Consider the following 20,283-nt stretch of genomic DNA (forward strand, 5'->3'; position numbering starts at 1 on the left):
GTAAACAGAACTACAGCTTTGTTCAGATTGGAGTGGCAATGTGTTCAGAGAGAATGGGTCCCCTCCCAGTCCCTGAGGACGGCTTACCCTTGGCCAGCATGAGCATGTGACTCAGACCTGGCCAATGAGACATAAAGGGAAGCCTTCTTGGGAATGGAGGAATTCTGGGATTTTTTCCTCCTGGATAAAAAGAGAGAGGGGGCCAGCCTGGTGGTGTAGCAGTTAAGTTCACACATTCCGCTTCGGCCAGCCAAGTAGTCTTATTTGCTGAGATGAACCCATAAAGTTGGGCAGCATTTCCTAAAGCATGTTCCACGGAACATTAACCCCTCATGAAAATGGGTCAAGTAAGATTCATAACACATACCAGCATATCAAAGGCTCTGAGAACTCAAACTAGTTTATCTTTGTTAATCCAGGATCCCCCAATTCCTTTGATTACAGAACTCCCCCCCTCCTTGTTTTTGGAGGAAGATTAGCCCTGAGCTAACATCTGCTGTCAATCCTCCTCTTTTTGCTGAGGAAGACGGGCTCTGAGCTAACATCCATGCCCATCTTCCTCTACTTTATATGTGGGACGCCTACCACAGCATGGCTTGCCAAGCGGTGCCATGTCCACACCCAGGATCCGAACCAGCAAACCCTGGGCTGCTGAAGCGGAACATGTGAACTTAACCGCTGTGCCACCGGGCCGGCCCCAGAACTCCCCTTTTAAGTAACACTTATTATATATCCATTCCACAGAATTACTTTGGGTATTGCTGAGGTAGTGTCCAGCAAAAAATAATTCAGGTAAAGTGGTGGTAAAAGAAATAATGGAGTTTAAAGTTCATGCTTAATTATTCCTATATATGATATTTCTGAGGCTGAATTAAAAAAAGAAAAACTATAATCCTGACTACTTAACAGAAATCATCTTTACTGCTGCATGTTGTAGACTGGAAGGAAAAGAAAAGCTATGGCCAGGGCGGTGGCGTTGGGGGGTGGGGGGAAGCCTCCTAGACCAAGTACACAACAGTTGGGACCAAAACTAGGCAGTGCTGTATTGATTTACACATTCATTCAACAACATATATTAAGACATCCCTGCTCTCAAAGAATGTCTGCCGTGGAAATAAGGCACACAAAGACTTCACTCTATAAGAGAAATCTACATAAGGTAGTCAAAGCACAAAGAAGTCCTCAATTCTGCTGAGGAGGAGGGGATAAAAACCGCCCAGGAGGAAAGATTTCTGAGGTGGATCTTAATGGATACATGTCTGTGGTTAACGGATAGGTTGGAGTTTGTTAGTTAGACGAGTACAAGAGCCAGCCAAGCGCAGCATGTAAAACACAAAGATATAAAACGAATGGCATTCAGGAAGCTGTAAGCAATTTGGTATATCTGGTGTGTAGGGCTAGAGAAGGGGTAACATCGGGTTATTAGGCTGGCCAGTGGCAGGAGCTACATTACAGAGAGCGTTAAAGCCAGGCTGAGAAGTCTGGACTTTGTTATTCAGGATTGGGAAACCATCCAAAGGGCATTAAAGATAACGACTACAGCAGATGGGAGACAGTGAAGACTGGAGACAGGGGGACCAGTGAAGACACTAATGCAAAATTTGCGGCCAGAGATCATGAAAGTCTAAGCCAAGACAGCGCAGTGGGGATGGAGAGGAAGGGAGAGATTTCAGAGATCAGTGTCTACAACAGAGGCTTAGAACCAACTGGATGTGGAGAAAAGGGAGAGAAAAAAATCTGACATAACTACCAGGTTCTGGTTTGGGTGACTAAGTGGATAGTAGTTTCAGAGTCTAGAAGACACAGAGGAGCAGGTTTGGGTAGTGAACCGAGTTTTGAATACAGTGAATGTGAGCTGCCTGTCAGCCATTCAAGCAGAGATGTCTAGGAGGTAGCTGGATGCCTGGGTGTGGAGCTCACTGCAGAGGTATAGGCAGGAGAGGAAAACTGGGGAATCAAGAGTAGGTGGCACTGGAAGCCATGGGAGCACATGAGACTTCCCAGGAAGAACGTGCAGAGCAAGAAGGGGAAGGGACTGAAGATGGAATGCCCAGCCTAGGGATCCCCAGTATGTCAAGAGGGCTTGCCTGGATTTGAGTCATTTTTTTCCTATTTTCAAAAATCTTAACAAAAAATATATATTTACTTAAGATGGGGCTACATAGGCTAGCCAAAAATCTCATGAATGGTAGTTCTTCTAAATGGTAGTTTTTCAAAAACGAGACTCACAGAAAGAATAAACTAACTTCTTTACAATTAGGGAGACAAGAGTATTATTTTAAAGCCTAGATTTATATCAAATAAGTATGTTCGCACTAGTTATTTCACATCAATTTTTAAAAGTTCTTATTGGTGTCATATATATATCTGGTTAAAAAATAATTTAAAATGTAAGGGAATAAAGTTTAAGTCATGAATCTAAAACAGGGCCTTGATAATAGTTTGGAAAACACAGGTGAGAGTTATTACAGGAATGAAAATGGGGCAAGTATAAGAAATATAACTAAAGAGAACTGACAATAATTGATGATGGATATATACACGGTGAAAAGAACTAAAGTTAATCTCCCAGTGTGAAGACAGTAAAACGGTGGAAGTGACAGATCTCTGGATGATCTCCATTTTCCATATACTTAGATTCAATTAAAGATAAAGGCCTGGAAAGAATACAAAGTTTCTTTTAGAGCTACAGATGTTACTCAGATATTGATTACACAGATGAGAACTACTCTCGAAGGGATTAAGTATGCAGAAGAAAACATTCTTTAGAACGAATCTTGAAGGACATGACAGTAGAGAGAAGAAAACAGTAGTAAATGAAAGGAGAGTGGTCCAAGAAAGATTGATTATCAAGAGTAAAGAGCTCTAGGAGACAGTCAGCCTCATCAAAACTGGTAGAAGGAAGAGGTTATGAGGGGAGGGCAGCTAGAAGAATGGCACTGAAAGCATTCAGTCTTGGCAGCCGAAGGAGTGAAATCCAGGAGAAAAAACTGAGGCAGCAGGCATAAAAAACAGAGTTTGCTACCCCTATTCTATAACAGTGCCTGCTCATTTCTCTTTTGTTGAACATATGTTAACTAATTGTAATACAATTTATTTATGGTCTACTCTCTGAACTAAAATATGAATTCTAAGGACACGGCTATGTCTTAAGCTTTTCATTTCTAGCACCCAGCATGGTGCCACAGTGCATAGCAAGGGCACGAGAATTTGCTGAAGGATTGAATGGCTCACCATTTCACTCAGGGTAAAAGCTTTGCAACAGCATGGATGGCCTTACCTTGTCTGGCCGTCTTCCCCTTTATCTCCCTGATCCTAGTTCCGACTACTGCCTCTCACTCATACTACTCAAGCCACACTGGCCTCTTTGATGTTTCTTAGACTTACTGGGTATACTGCTGTCTTAAGGCCTTTACTGTTAAGGCTTTCTTCTCTGTCCGGATATCGTCTCTCTCTCTGTGTTCATCCCCAAGATATTCACAAAGTTAACTCCCTCTCCTCCTTCAAATCTCACTTTCTTAGTAAGGTCTACTCTGACCACTCTATTCTAAATCTGTACCCCAGCCCCCCCTCCAGTACCTCTTTTAATTTTCTTTTCAGATACCCATCACCTTTTCATACAATACATAGTTTGCTTAGCGATGTTTATTGTTTGATGTCTGTCTCCCTCCACTGGAATGTGACCTCCACAAAGACAGGGATCTTTGTCTGTTTGCTCACTATGTCCCAAGAGCCCAGAACAGTGCCTGGCACAGAGTAGAAGCTCAATAAATACTTCTTGGATGAATGAACAGATGAATCACAGTGACAGACAGAAAATGAGAGTCTGCCAGAGAAGTGGTGATACTTTTTCAGCACTGTGAGTATCTGAGGATATTTCAAATTCAGATAATGGAAAAATTCGGGAGAGGAAGAGAAAGCTGATAGGGAGGAAGCCAACAGAAAGTATACAGACTTGCCATAGGTGTGATGGGGCGCAAGTAGCCTTGGTGAAGAAAGTAGGAATATGGCAGGGGAAGAATAAATGGACATCTCCTGGTGAGAAAGCTGGAAAAGCCAAGACCTGATGCTCTCAATCTTTTCCATCAAGTAGAACGCAATAGCAAAAGTCCTAAAAGAAGTGGGAATTTTACTTAAGAACTACAAATATGAAGTAGCTTTGCAATTTAGTTTATTAAACAGGAGAAATGAAAGTTGCCAACTATTTATGTTTTTGATACAGATGTGAGCTTAAAGACATCAAATGCTACAAGAATAAAGGTTCTCTCTTGTCTGGAAGAGATATTAAAACTGATAAATCAAGAAAGGAATTATTAAAATTTCTAGTGGTGATTTGTATTCCTTTTTGAAAATTATTTGGAGAGATTATGTCCAATACAATAAAGATAGAAAGAAATTCCACTGAGAATAACTGGCTTGATTTTGCTATGTTACTTCTCAGGGTTTTATTTCCCAAGAAAAGTCCATTTTGGAACATTAGTTAGGAATAATTATTGAAGTTTATAATAAGGTGATTATGCCATTAGGTGATAACCTCTGGTTTACTACAGGGAAAACAATGGAATTCTTCTTTTCTCCTTGTTAACAAAGGGATAGGGGGCTTTGACAAAGGAGAAATATAAATTTTACTAAGAGAAAGAGTTGCACTATCTTCTTCAAAACTAACATTTTAACAAACTGAACATAACTGGACAATCCTAACTAAAAAAGCACGTAATGTCACTCCAAAACAATTTTGTTGTCACATTCTTCATTTTCTCTTTTCCTCCTTCATGTATTTAAAAACAATGACAAGAGCAACAAACTACAAAGGCAATACACCATACGGTGTCCCTATACGCTCTACTGTCAAAATAGTCACTTCCTTGTTATAATGATCGGTGCCTCCAGCGAGCCAAGTCCTTTAGAGGATGTAATACATACACAATCTCATTGGAGGTTTTAATATTGTCATTTTACAAAGAAACTGAGATCCAGAGAGAGTAGGTAATTTGATCAGGTAGTAAGTGGGAAGGTCGCTAGTTGAATCCAAGCCACCTGGACATGAAAGCCTATGTTTTCCACTAAGAATCCTGCCCTTCTGGGCATTATACTAATTCATTATTTAAATACTAATAAACAATGTCCAGAACAATTTCAAGCGAGAAATCTTCAAGAAAAAAAAAACTGTCTTTTGAACTATATACAGTTAGCTAAGATTAATACTTTGAAATAACATACTAGAATAAAATGGTATCTTTAATCAGTAAGAAGTTTTCAGAAACCCCAAATTCCTGAAATAAGAACCTCTGGCATTTAAAAAAAGTGGAAAAAACCTCAGGCAGACAATCTTTATAGAAGTGTGAACATATATCAACGAAAGTGTATTCGTACAGCAAAACAAGGGATTATCTAAACAACAAACAAGAAATTGGCCAAGTATTTCCACACTTCAAGAAAAAATCAAAACACAAATATTATTTGTTGCTTCTAACAGTACAGCCTTGGGTCACCCTTGCAACCACAGGGGAAAAAAATATCAAAAATAAAGCAGAGTGTTTTCTGTATAACCCACATACTCAAAGAGAATGGACTATGTTATCATTAAACACTTTATTATCTGATCAATTGTGCCGCAGTTGCAGAACTTTACACTCCCATACAATAACCTCCTATTCATATCACTATGCCTGTGGCCCACATTTTTGGTTGACTGACTCATCTAATCCACTTTCAACCTCCTTCTTCCCTTACCCACTTCCACTGCTGGTTGCCTCTACAGCTAGGTGCAACACTGTTTCAGCCTATAGGATTTAAGCAAAAGTCTGTTGGAGAGCTTTTGGGAAAGCTTTTGCCTTCCTGCTAAGAAAGACAGACATTTCAGCAACTTCCCTCTCCCCTCTTCCATACTATTCTGTAGATGTGACAAGTGGAGCCATCTCATGCCATGATGGAAGGGCCAAGAGGATCACAAAGATGAGACTCTGATACCACTGAGTCACTGATCGACATTAACAGACATTTACCTCCAGACTTTACATGAGAAAAAAAACCTTTCAGTTATTTAAGCCATTATTCACTTATTTATTCCATTACTTGCAGAAAAAAAATTCTTTATCAAATATCTTATAAAATTTTAAAGCTGACAAGAACATGGTTTAGAAGCTGGTGAGTTGTCTGATGTGTTCATTAAGTCATTTGTTTAAACTGTTAAATGCTTACTTTATATCGGGATTAGTTAGATTTTGGGGAGAGAAGTTGAAGATATGGCTCTTAGTTTGAGATACACATGCTTACCACAAGAGAGAGACGTGTAACTATGACAAGTGAAATAAATGCTCTAATAGAGCATAAACAAACTTCAATGATAGCACAAAGAGGAACCAGGAGATTTTTTTTCTTTTTGTTGTTTTCAGAAGCCAAGGTCTAGGTTCAAGTCAGAAAAATACAAGACTAGCCAGAACCAGCCCTGTTCTGTCCTCTCCAAACGACAAACTCAAGACAGGAGAGGAAGGAGAGTGTGTGGGAAGAAAGCAAGAACGTTAGACACTGGTGAGGGTTTCTGATAAGGGCCCTGACGTACCCACGCTCATACCGTAAGATTAGTTACAACGACAGAAGGAGGAGTGCAACTACAGAGCCCCGAGAAAATCTGGACGATACAGGAATAGAGAAAACCTATCACCTCGTGTCTGGAACCCTGAGAAGCAGCAGCCTCACAGGCACTGTCCACACCATCACGGCACAGGAGGTGCAAAGAAGCACTCTCTCCTGTGTTATCCAGAGCAGAGTGGGCCTGGGATAGCCTAACCTCATTCTTACAGACCCAGAGTGGCCACGGAGAGTCAGCTAAAAGAGAGTGAGGGTACCCACATGCGAGAAAAAGAGAGTGCACAGATCTGAGGAGTGGGTGCAGCTGCAAGGCTGAGGACCAACCAGGAACACTGATATTTCAGCTGACGCTGGCATGGAGGGACAATGATGCCTGAGCATTGGATATATGATGGTATCAATCTCAATGGATGCCAGCCTGGATAAACGCTGAGGAGCAAACTCTTCTGCCAAAACCCTTCCTATGTAAGCCAGAACTTAGATGTTCATCCCAAAGAGAAAGTGGGCCACTGGAGAGGGAAGAATCCAAAACTGGTTGAATTTACCTCAATTTGAGAAATTTCTAAGGAGATTTAAGTTTTTTACTACCAGGTGGAATGGGCTCAAATTTGAAATTAGGTTTAATTTTTGCACATGTGAATTTGTAGCCTGATCGTTTATATTGGCCATGTGAGGTTCTTGTATATATGTTGTCTCAAAAAATATTATCACTGTCATCATCCATGCTACCTGAACCTGACCTCCAGAGAATATAGATAGACAGGATGTGTTCCCCATCCAAGCACAAAGACAGGCACAAAGGGGAAATCCAAGTTTGGATAAAAATTATTCCGCTTATTTTAAAATCTGAACTTCAGAGACTCAAAGTGTACACTACTACTGATTGTGGATTCTACCTCCTACACTTCTCCCCAGCCTGCTTTCCTCAATGCTAAGGCCAACGTCTTAGTTCAGGACTTCTCCATCCCCTAGCTGGACCATTTCACAGGGCACACTCCCAGGTGTCCTCCATACTGCCATCAGAACCACCTTTCTAAAATAAGGCTCTGATCAGCTCCCTTCCCTATTCAAAATTCGTCAACTTAGACACACGGAGCCCTTCCTTATCAGCATCTGCCTGCTAATCAAGTTGTAGTTCGTTCATCCCTCACATACAGTTGAGCAGTACAAAACAACTTGAGATTCTTTCACACATCGTGTAGTTCTACACCCACCTGGTCTTTGCATATAACAACAAAAGCTAAAGCACTTATTCTGTTCTAGTCATTGTTGTAAGCAGTTATAAGTAACACATTTAATTATCACAACTACTCTGTGAAGTAGGAAATATTAGGACCACTTTACAGATGAGAAAAGAGAGGCCCAAGAGGTTTCTAATAAACGGTAGAAGTTGGATTTGAATCCAGAAAGCCTGGGTCTAGAGTCCACTCTCTTAAACCACTAAGCTACTGCCTTAACCTCTAGTCTCTGGACCCAGAATGCCCTTCACCGTCAACTCCCTTATGAACTCACACATATCCTTCCAGAACCAACTTAAAGGTCTCTTTCCTAAGCACAACTAATTTTCATCCTTCTGTACCACCATCTTCTTCGGTACTGCACCTATCACACCTTATTGCAATGATTCGTTGACACGTGTGTCTCCTGGCTAGACTGTGAGCATGTGGAGGGCAGAGACTACCTCACTGATCATGACGCCCTCTCCTCAGTCACAGCGCCTGCCGGAGCGAACATTCACAGACATTCACTGATCATGACGCCCTCTCCTCAGTCACAGCGCCTGCCGGAGCGAACATTCACAGACATTCACTGATCATGACGCCCTCTCCTCAGTCACAGCGCCTGCCGGAGCGAACATTCACAGACATTCACTGAACGGAATGAATTTCCATAGAGGGAATGCTTCTCTTTATTCAAAAACATTTCACATTGTCCACACAGCCCAACAATGGGCCTACTCAGTTCAGCAATAAGGAATTCTATACACTCATTTCTAAAAACTGATTAAAAAAACCAAATGTTTAAATTATCCTACAAGAATCTACCAGTGTCTTCCAAAACCAACACATTGTCTGAAATCCAGCTCAGTGTGGACTTCAAAATGTTAGGCTTATCATAAACCGACTCCTAGAAAATCTGTTGCCCAACTACCCTCCACTAGTAATGAATGAGTTGCTAACCAGAATTTGAGCGAAGAACTATGGAAGACCTCAGCAGACCAAGAAAACAAAAGGAAGAGTATGATTTCCGTAATTCCAACCCTTTAACTAAATAAAAAATCAGTTAAAAACTGATTATTATATGCAAAGATCAGGTATGTGCAAACTACAAAATGTGTGAGAAAATCTCGAGTTGTTTCGTACAGCTCATTTGTGTGTGAGGGACGAATGAAGTACAGCTAGATAAGTAGGCAGATGCTGATAATGAAGAGCTCTGTGCATCTAGGTTGACGAATTTTGAGTAGGGAAGGGAGACGATCAGAGTCTTATTTTAGACTTGCTGCAGCACTAATGAAATTCTCTGAATCAGTGGATGGTTATTGTTCAAACTAACTTCACATCCTCTGTTTCCTTTCGTTCTCATTCAAATACCTGCCATATGCCAAGAACTGTGCTAGGTACTAAGGATGCAAGCTGATTAAGAGATGGTGTTGAGCAAACTAACAACTGCAGCGCAGTGTGGTAGACTGGAGTCACGCTCAGGGCACCACAGCAGCAAAGAAAGGAAATACTCAACTCAGAATGGGAGTGCTGGAAGGATGGACACGGGCACAAACACAAAAGTAAAAGCATATTGGAAATGCTGTTCCTTTTGGAAAAAGACTTAGAAATGTGCATTTGAAATCAGTAGTGGTCAGTTATTTCCCACACTGTCAGGTGACTCTCTAAGAATAGCACCCCAAGCAATAGTCATAACATTGCTCTTACCTAGTCATGCACATACTACAGGACACCACCTTACATCCGTCAATATAAGCTAAGGTAAAACGGAGGAAGTCATTCCCTTAAAGCTGAGATTGTTCCTTCACTTTTAAAGCCAGGCTATTTGGAAGGGGCAAAGAAGAGGACAGAACCAGAAGACGATGTGGGATGAACAGTTTATCCTGACACATTCTGTCTTGCTTTTCCTTACAAAAAATGTTCAGAAAGACCACAGACTCTCTCTCTCTCACATATACACCCCCCCCCCCCCAATTAAAACCATTATCACACCGGGAAAAATCAGCAAGTTTCAGCCAAAACTCTTGAAATAGTTATCAAGAAGAAAAAAACCATCTCTTGACCTTAAATAAGTTCTATATATTCTTCAGGATACAGAGAAATGCCATTTCATTTGGGTGTTCCCACAATATAATTACTTTTTAAGCTATGTAAAAATTCACAACAAAGACTTATGAAAAAAGAGTCTGATCATTTCTACCTTTTGTTGAACCAAAATGGCTGCTTCTACTATCATCCAAATACCGTAACATATTTACATGTATTTCACAAGAACCAGCAGACTTAAACACACACTACCACTTTCATCATCTCCACATAATGCTTTTCTTTCCCATTAAAGTTATTAATTTACCTGGAAAGGCTTCAGGAATGCATCTGTGTCACAGCTATTTAGAGAGGCTAGTTTAACAACTATTTCTTAACCCAACGCAAATATTTCAGCCTTGCAGAAATAAGTTATTACCTTTTAAGTTACTCTCAGCAACATTAAGGATAATACCTTACGTACACATAGAGAGGGGAAAAACGTTTTTGCTTAATACGAGAATGTAACTTTTTTTTTGCTTAATACGAGAACTACTTTCAAAGCTTATAATCTAATTTTTAAAAGCAATTAGATCAGCAAAAAAAACCACGAAAGTATTCTGGCAGGAAAATTTTCAACTTCCCCTGCTTGATGTACATGATAAAATACAACTAACCACTAAGACATTCCATAATATGGCCTCAATCTAACTTCCAACTTTACTTTCCCATTACTATACAACAAAAAATCGCATATTCTTTCCAAGCTGGTCACCAACTATCCACTGAGTGTAATTTGCTTTAAAGTTTTGTTTATCTGTGGTTACAAGCAAGGACTATGAAGTCAGAATGCCTGAATTTGAACCATGCTTCACCATTTACTAATACTGTCACCTTAAGGAAGTTATTTAACCTCTTGGTGCCTCAGTATTCTCATATGTAAAATGGAGTTAATACTCACCTCATGCATTTGTAAGAATCAAATGATACAAAGCATGCAAAAGTTCTGCTATGGTCTACACGTTTGTGTTCCCCCCAAACTCATATGCTGAAATCCTAACCCCCAAAGGTAATGGTATTAGTAGGTGGAGCCTTTGGGGGGTGCTTAAGTCATGACGGTGGAGTCCTCGAGCACGGGATTAGTGCCCTTGTAAAAGAGGCTCGAGAGAGATGCCTAGCCCCTTTTGCGATGTGAGGATACGAGAAGTCTCTGACCTCTGGTCACAAGGAGAGGGCTCTTATCTGACTGGCTACCAGAACTGGACCTTCAGCCTCCAGAACTGTGAGAAATAAACTTCTGTTGTTTATAAGCTACCCAGTCTGTAGTATTTTGTTATAGCAGCCTGAATGGACTAAAACAAGCTCTCAAAATTGTACTTGGCTAAGTGCTCAATACATTTTGGCTGCCATTATCAACATCAGCATCAGTGGGTCCCTCTGTCTGCCACAGGAATCTCCTCCATGCATCTAAATCTATGCAACTTTCAGCTCAAAATAATCATTTCTAAGAAGTCTCCTTTAACTATATGTCCCTTAACTATAAGTCTCCCTTAACTGTATGGATTTATAAAGATCCTGCCATCCTGTAAACTCATACAACAATTAGGACTTTTCATAAACGATTAACTTTTCATAAAAAGTTAATTAACTATGTAAGGTATTTATCTTCCCTTACCAAGTGTAAATTATCTCGACATGAAATACATATTCTATTATTTCTATATTGCCCAAAGAACTTAGCACAGTGCACGTACAGAGCAGGTACGCAGTAAATGTCCGTGAAGCAGTTAATGCAACCCACACATAGTTGACTGTTTGCTATCTTAGAAAATGTCAAAGAGAAGCCTAAATTACAACCATGAGGCTTTCAGATTTTCAATAATGATCAACAGATACAATCTAAAGGCAAGGGTGAAAAAAATGTGTTTCCTGATTTAATTTTCAGATCTACTTCAAGAATGCCCATTCTCAAGAGACGAGTACATTCCTGCACATAACTGGAATCACTGGCAAAACCAAAGCAGAACAGAACAACGGAAGAAAAAAAAGAAAATTAGGAGTTCTCCCTCTCTCTAATCTGGAAGTAATGAACAAGAAACTCAAAGGAAGTTAACATTTTACTTTGGCAATATGTTGAATAAACTGATTCTTCAGTGCAACCTTGAATTTGGAGGCTGGTTCAATTCACCATGAACTGAGTGACTTCTATCTTTATATAAATCTCACCATCACTTGCAGCATTTTTAATCTCTACCACTCATTCCGGCAGTTAGCCATATAACACTTTTCACTCTTCATTTCACTTTTATGCATATATTTATATCTTACCTCCAGCACAGGTTATAAGCTGTTTCTTACAAAGCACAGATCTTGACTCCTACTTTTTCGAATTACCTCCAGTATGTAGTAAAATGTTTTGCACACAGTAGACCCTCAAATATTTGTTCTGACTGAACAAATAAACTTACAGTATATACTCCTAGGTGGGGACTTAATTAGCTGAATCTGTGGCCACTACACTGGGTGCCTATGCATACCAGGCACCTTACACATATGACTTAATCCACACCACAACCCTTTGAAGATGGCATAATCTTCTAGAAATTGGGAAATTGAGGCTTTAAAGATCTTAAAAAAATTTCCCAAAATTCTACAGCTAGTAAGAAGTGAAGCTGTGATTTCAATGCATGTCTGACTTCTAACTACTCTTTCCATTAAGCCATACTACTTCTCTAAAACGCTAAGTGATCAGAACCATGGTTGAGGGGCATAGAATGATACCGACATGCCTTCTCAAATTTCAGTGAGAGAATAAAGTAAGTTCGATCAGTGAAATGGCACAGTAAAATGAGTGTGTTTTTTAAAAAAATTTTTGAACATATTTATAGCAAATGCCAAGGGCTATCAACCTTTTACAAAAAACGTATCAAAATTTTGCTCTTCATTTACTTCTGGAGTGCTTAGAACAGAAAGGCACAGGACCTACTCCTATTTGTTAGCCTCTGACTTGACCTCTAATTCTGGGCAGGTGTGTGATATTAAGCTTTGACTTCCATCACGTAAATGGGAATGGGAGGGGTGTGTCACAAAATACACCGATGCCAACTCTCAGCCCAGTAAGGAGCAGGGCATAGTGACAGTAACTAATTAGGACACCCTATTCTTTAATCATTCAGAATAAATAAACAAAGACATTCAGTTCACTTTTAAAAACAGATTTCACTGTACTAGCAAGAATCTCTTGCTTACTTCTATTAAGGTTTGCCAAGCTCCTCCACTTGCTAAGCAGAGATTATGCTCAATCCAGAGGCAAAGAAATGAAAAGTGTACATCTGGCCTTTTTTCCTCAAAAGTAAAGCGTTTCTCTGGCTTACAAAGTCAACCAAGAAATGCTTAATCAGCACCCATTATGCCCAGTTTCAGAATATTCCAGGCACAAATAACTGTGTGGAAGAAGGTAAGATACACCACCAGAAACACCAACCACAGGGGCTGGCCCGGTGGTGCAGCGGTTAAGTGCGCACGTTTCGCTTTGGCAGCTCGGGGTTTGCCAGTCCGGACCCCGGGTGTGGACATGGCACCACTTGTCAAGCCATACTGTGGTAGGCATCCCATATATAAAATAGACGAAGATGGGCACGGATGTTAGCTCAGGGCCAGTCTTCCTCAGCAAAAAGAGGAGGATTGGCAGATGTTAGCTCAGGGCCAATCTTCCTCAAAAAGAAAAGAAAAGAAAAGAAAAGAAACACCAACCATAAAGAAACACATTGATAAACTGGACATTAAAAGTAAAAACTTCTGCTCTTCAAAAGACATTTAAGAGAATGAAAAGATGAAATACAGACTGAGAGAAAACATTTAGAAAGTACTTATGTGATAAAGGATTTGCATCCAGAACATAAAAAGAAGTGTCTCAACTCAATAATAAAAACAAACAACTCAATTTAAAAAAAAGGCAAAAGATCTGTATAGACACTTCATCAATGAAGATATATGGATGAAAAATAAACACATGCAAAGATGCTCAGCATTAGTAGCTATTGGGGAAATAGAAATTAAAAGCACAATGAGATATCACTATACACTTACTGGAATGGGCATCATACCAAGTGTTGATGAGGATGTGAAGATACTGGAACTGTCACACATTGCTGATGGGAACGCAAAACGGCACAAGCACTTTGGAAAACAGCTTGGCAATCTCTTAAAAAGTTAAGTATACATCTACCGTGTGACCCAGCCATTCCATTCCTCAGTATTTACCCACCGTAAAGGAAAAGGTACATCCATACAAAGACCTGTCCACAAACGTTCTTAGCAGCTTTGTTTCTAATAACCCAAAACTAGAACAAAAAACTCAAATGTCCATCAACAGATAAACAAACTGTTGTATATTCATACAATGGAATACCACTCAACAATAAAAATGAATGATTAACACATATGGCAACAATGGATAAATCTTAAAATAATTACTCTGAGTAAAAGAAGTCAGGACAAGGAGTACACACTGTATGATTCCATTTATATAAAGTTCCAGAAAATATAAACTAGTGTATAGTGACAGAAAGCAAACCACTGGCTACCTGGGGACGAGGGCAGTAGTGCAGAGGGAGCAGGAGAGAAAGACTGGGAATGAGGAAATTTTTAGCGGTGATGGCTACACTCACTATCTTGATTGTGGTGATGGTTTAATGAATGTATACATATGTCAATACTTATTAATTTACAAACTTTAAATATGAGCAGTTTTTAAATGTCAATTATTCCTCAAGAAAGCTATTCAAAAAAACTAATCAAAAAGCTAAGACTTACATATGTGAAAAGTTAAATGAATAAAAAAATCTGTGGTATGTACCTTCTAAGATGGCCCCAGTGATCCCTGCCTCACGGTATTTATGCCCACGTAGAACCTCTCCTTGACTGTGGACTGGATTTAATGACTTGTTTCTAGGGAACAGAAGGCTGCAGATGTGATGGGATATCATTTCCAACACTAAGTTACAAAAAAACTGTGGGTTCTGTCTTGCACTCTCCACACACGTTTGCCTGGAGGGAAGGCATATGCAATACCATGAGCTGCCCTGTGGACAAGCTCATGATAAAAGGAACAAGGGAGGCCTCTGGTCAAAACCTTTCAAGGAATTAAGGCCCTCAGTCCAAGAGCCTTCAAGGAATTGAAGACCTCAGCCCAAAAGCCTGCAAGAAACTAAATTCAACAGCTGTATGAGTGAGTTCGGAAGTAAATCCTCTCCCAGATAAGCCTTCTGATGAGAATGCAGCCCTGGCCAATGGTTTGACCACAACCTCGTGAGACTTTGAGCCAGAGGCACCTAACTAAGCCATGCCCAGATTCCCAACCCACAGAAACTGTGAGATACCAATGTTTGTTTCTTTAAGCCACAGAGTTTTAGGGTATGTAGTTTTCTTATACAGCAATAGACAACTAAAATACAAGATCTAAGTCACATTTATATAAAAGAAAGTCTTCAAAACAATTTTATCCATTTAGAATACATTCAGCTACAAATAACAGAATATTTGACTAAAGTTAGATTAAACAAGGGCTTAATTTTGTTACATAATATGAAGCCCAGAGGTAAGAAAGCCCCAGGCTAGTGCAGCATCTCAAAATGGCACCACAGACCCAAGCCCTTTTTATCCAGGCTCTGCCATGCTTATGGAACAGGTCTTCATCCTAACGCTTATCACAATACGATCTCCTGTCTATATCATGGCAAAGAAGAGGAAGGGGTTTTACCTTTATCAGGAAAGTGAACACTTCCCCAAAAACCTCAGACCTAGTCTTCCACTTAGATCTCATTCATCAGAACCGTTTCCCATTGCCACCCTTAGATGCAAGGGAGTCTGGGAAGATGAGGATTTTTTAGTAGGACACACTGCTCTCTCAACAAGTGTTTTGTTAGTAAAGAGGAAGGGGGTGAAGTTTACTAGATAGGCAACCAGAAGTATGTACCAAGGTACATTTTATTTATGATAAAGCCAAAAATATTACCAGAGTTTAGAGAACAGCAAGAACACTTTAAGCTATGGGGGCTTGAGAAGGATTCTGAAGAGAGATGTTTAGAATTTGGCTAAGTAGAAAGGGAAGAACAAGGGAATTCTCAAAGAGGACAAAAACAAAAACAAAAAACCACAAAGACAGGAAAATGCAATAAGGCATAAAAGTAAATTACTCTGTATAAAGTTTTTAATTGTATAACTAAGTTCTTAAAAAAAGACTGCTGAGTGAGGAATTTGCATGTTGTTTCCTAGCAGGAAAAAAAATGCATCATGTTTAAGAGATAAGACATGGGCAAAGGATCTGAACAGACTTTCTCCAAGGAAGATACGCAAATGTCCAGTAAACACACGAAAAGGTACTCAATGTCACTAGTTACGAGGGAAATGGAAATCAAAACCATCATGAGATACCACTTCATACCCACCAGGATGGCTAGAATCAAACAGCCAGGCAATGACAAGTTTTGGTGAGGATGTGGCGAAACTGGAACCCTCATACACTGCTAGTAAGAATGTGAAGTGATGCAGCAGCTTTAGAAAACAGTCCGGAAGTTCTTCAAACAATTAAACATAATGCTATCATATGACCCAGCAATTCCCAAGAGAAATGAAAATACGTCCCCTAAAAACTTTTACATGAAACTTTACAGCAGCATTTATTCTTAATAGTCAAAAGGTGCAAACATGGGGTTGGCCCGGTGGCACAGCAGTTAAGTTCGCATGTTCCACTTCGGCGGCCAGAGGTTTGCCAGTTCTGATCCCGGGGGTGGACATGGCACTGCTTGGCAAGCCATGCTGTGGTAGGCGTCCCACATATAAAGTAGAGGAAGATGGGCACGGGTGTTAGCTCAGGGCCAGGCTTCCTCAGCAAAAAGAGGAGGATTGGCAGCAGATGTTAGCTCAGGGCTAATCTTCCTCAAAAAAATAAATAAATAAAAATAAAAAAATAAGAAATAAATAAAAGGTGCAAACAACCCAAATGGCCACCAACTAATGAATGGATAAACAAACATCTATACAATGCAATATTATTTGGCCATCAAAAGGAATGAAGTACTGATACATACTACAACATGGATGAACCCTGAAAACATTATGCTAAATGAAAGAAGCTAGTCATGAAAGACACACATTATATGATTCCATTCATATGAAATGTCCAGAACAAGGAAATCTATAGAGACAGAAAGCAAATTAGTGGTTGCCTAGGGCTGAGCAGGGTAGGTGGGCTGCTACCACTTTAGTTCAAACCTCCATTACTTCAAGACTGGATTATTCCAATAATTTAAGCTACCTGGTCTCCCTACCTCCATTCTTTGTTCATGAACAGATTCCAAGGCCTGGAACAGTATCTGGCACTCAGAGGACAGTAGGTAGTCAATAAATTTGTTGCTGCTATTCTGTCTCCAAGTCCTGTGCTCCTTTCCAGTTTTTCCCCTTGATTTGTTTACGGATATCTATCTATTATGGGAAGAGAGGAAGTGCTACTCAGCATCCAAATCTGCTTCCTGCTTTGGGGAACTGCTGGTGCCAACAGGAGGCAGCTACCTCCCACTACAGAAACTAGAAACCCCAATGAGTTACTTCCCCTGTTCCACTGGCAACTAGAGTGTGGGCATGTGAGCCAGGCTTGGCCAATCACAGGCACATCCCAGAATTGGGGGTAGCTGGGACAGAAGTTTCTTGGTGGGTATTTTTTTTTTGGTGGCAGCCACATCTGTTCTTCAGCCAGGGTCAGGAGGGCCAGTGGAATCATCTTCTCAGGTCAGCAGTGTGAACAGAGCTAGGTGCAGTGTTCAGGGCTCCAGGTTTCATGGTATGATTTTGGCTGTGCCCTTTCCCTCAGTTCCTGCCTACTTTTAGAAGCTGGTGTCTAGCTTTCTCAATGATTCTGTGAGTCCATCCTATATCTTCGAATAAATTCCTTTTCCCCTAATGTCAGCCAGAGTTAGTTTGTGCTGCTTGTAATTAAGAACACTAGCTGAAAGAAGGCTCCCTACAAACTTGAAGTCTTAAACCCAGGAGAAACATTTTAAATAGTGGTGTTTCAGGAGGATATTCCTATGAAGAAACTCAATCCTATATCATCTCCAAAAAGAAAGAAATTTATTTACTTTGCTACTATTAAGTTTTCCTGTTCCCATTATCTTCCAGAGAATCAGGACTCTTTTCCCCTTCACCTCAAAACAAGTTCAAAGCCATTTTCCCTGAAGTTTCATTTCTTGCCTCTACTGTAAATTCCACATGATAATTCACTCCATCAGTCTGGTAAAAGGATAAAAAAAAGTTCATTAAAATGTGATGGAATCTTGCAGTACACACTAAATACACATTCTTGGGAACAACCAAGATTTTCTTTAATAGCTGAATGAATAAACAAATTGTGGTACATACAATGGAATATTTTCAGCAATAAAAAGAAATGAGCTATCAAGCCACCAAAAACCATGGAGGAAACTTAAATGCATACTGCTAAGTGAAAGAAGCCAATCTGAAAAGGCTATAGAGCATATGATTCCAATCATATAACATTCTGGAAAAGGCAAAACTATAGAGACAGTAAAAAGATCAGTAGTTGCTAGGAGTTAGGGGAGAGGGAAAGACGGAGGAATAAGAGAAGCACAGGTGATTTTTAGGATAATGAAACTGCTCCATATGATAGTGTAATGGTGGATACATGACATTTATGCATTTGTCAAAACTCACAGAATGTACAACAAAAAGAGTGAACCTTAATGGAAACTACAGACTTTAGTTGATAATAGGGCATCAACATTGGCTCATCAGCTGTAACAAATGTACCACACTAATACAAGACGTAAATAATAGGGGAAACTGTGTGTTTGGTGGGGAGAAGGGGGTGGTATTTGAGAACTCTCTGTACCTTCCCATCAGTTTTTCTGTAAATCTAAAGGGAACTAAAATACTAGAAAACAGTATTATGGCATGTGGGAAGATGAAAGTTTAAACATTCTACGTCCTCATATGATTTGGGAGAAAGATAGAGATGCTGATTATCTTTAGACTCAGAGTCAAATAATGCATGTTAAAAATTTAATGGAAACCAATTAATGAAAAGAGGATTAAGTAAAACAAAATTTCTTTCTTACAAAGCAAATCTGTTATTTAACTTACCTGAGATTCCAGAACCTCCAACTTACGTTTCCTCGCATGAAGAGCTTTACTTGGAAAAGCCCAATAATAATTAGAAGTTCCAATCCTCTCACAGTCAACCATACCATCATCAACTAAGCTCTGAAGGATTTCTTTTACAGACATAGCAGCTAAGAGAGAGAATTTTTTAAAACTCTACATTAAGACACATCATAAATCAAATTAAAAAGCCAACAACTGAGGAAACACTTGCAACAAATATTATAGATCAACAGTTAATAAGTTAATAAGGAGCTTTTAAAAATAATAACAAAAAAGATAACTACTCTAATTGAAAAACAAAATACATCAATGGGCATCTACAAAATATCGCATAACAAATACACACAAAAAATGTTCAAAACCTAATAACTGAATAATGAAAAATAAAGCAATGAGATATGATTTCTTGACTACTAAATTAAAAATACTAAAAAATATAATAAAGGATTCAGGGAAATGAGTATTCTCAACATGGGTGGGAAAACGTGGCAATATGTATCCAAAACCTTAGATTTATGCATACCTCTTGTGTAGAAAGTCCACTTTTATAAATTCAGCCAAAGAGAATAAAGATAGACACGCATGAGGATGCTTGTCAAAGCACTGTTTTCAATAACAAAAACTTGGAAACCAGTCCAATAACTGGACTTTTACAAGTATTTTATTGCAATGAGATACTATGCAATCATTAAATTTATGTTATAACATATTTAATAGCATGGACATATACACATTCAAAATGTATTACATAGAATGTATTGAAAAATAAAGTTAGGGGGCTGGCCTGTGGCCAAGTGGTTAGGTTCGTGCACTCTGCTGCGGCGGCCCAGGGTTTCACCAGTTTGGATCCTGGGCACAGACATGGCACCACTCGTCAGGCCATGCTGTGGCGGCGTCCCACATGCCACAACTAGAAGGACCCACAACTAAAAATACACAACTATGTACTGGGGGGCTTTGGGAGAAAAAGGAAAAATAAAATCTTTAAAAAAATAAAAAATTAAAAAAGATAAAGTTAAAAGACAGTATGCACTAATGTGACAGTGGTTATCATTGAATAGTAGTTAAGAGGCAATTTTTATTTCCTTCTTTTTGCTGATTTTTATTTTTTTCCAACAATGAACATGTATTGTCTTTTTTGCTAAGAAAACTAAAACAAAACTATTATGAAAAATTAAAAAATAAAAAAATAAACTGGATGGTATGGTTGGGGTAAGATTAAAAATCAGAAAAAAGCTTAAAAAATGCCAAGTCATATTTTACAAAT

At 39.3% G+C, this 20,283-nt stretch overlaps 1 protein-coding gene across 2 annotated transcripts in view; it reads right to left on the reverse strand.

The window, feature by feature from the left end:
- Positions 1-20,283, reverse strand: part of MND1 (meiotic nuclear divisions 1) — a 64,659-nt gene that overhangs the window by 33,420 nt on the left and 10,956 nt on the right. For both annotated transcript variants that reach the window (XM_008527946.2, XM_070608851.1), the window contains exon 4: positions 18,996-19,144. In XM_008527946.2, the coding sequence (XP_008526168.1) occupies positions 18,996-19,144 (149 nt within the window). The remainder of the gene's footprint in view (positions 1-18,995; positions 19,145-20,283) is intronic.

This window comes from Equus przewalskii, chromosome 2, assembly GCF_037783145.1.
Source record: "Equus przewalskii isolate Varuska chromosome 2, EquPr2, whole genome shotgun sequence".
NCBI classification, from domain to species: domain Eukaryota; kingdom Metazoa; phylum Chordata; class Mammalia; order Perissodactyla; family Equidae; genus Equus; species Equus przewalskii.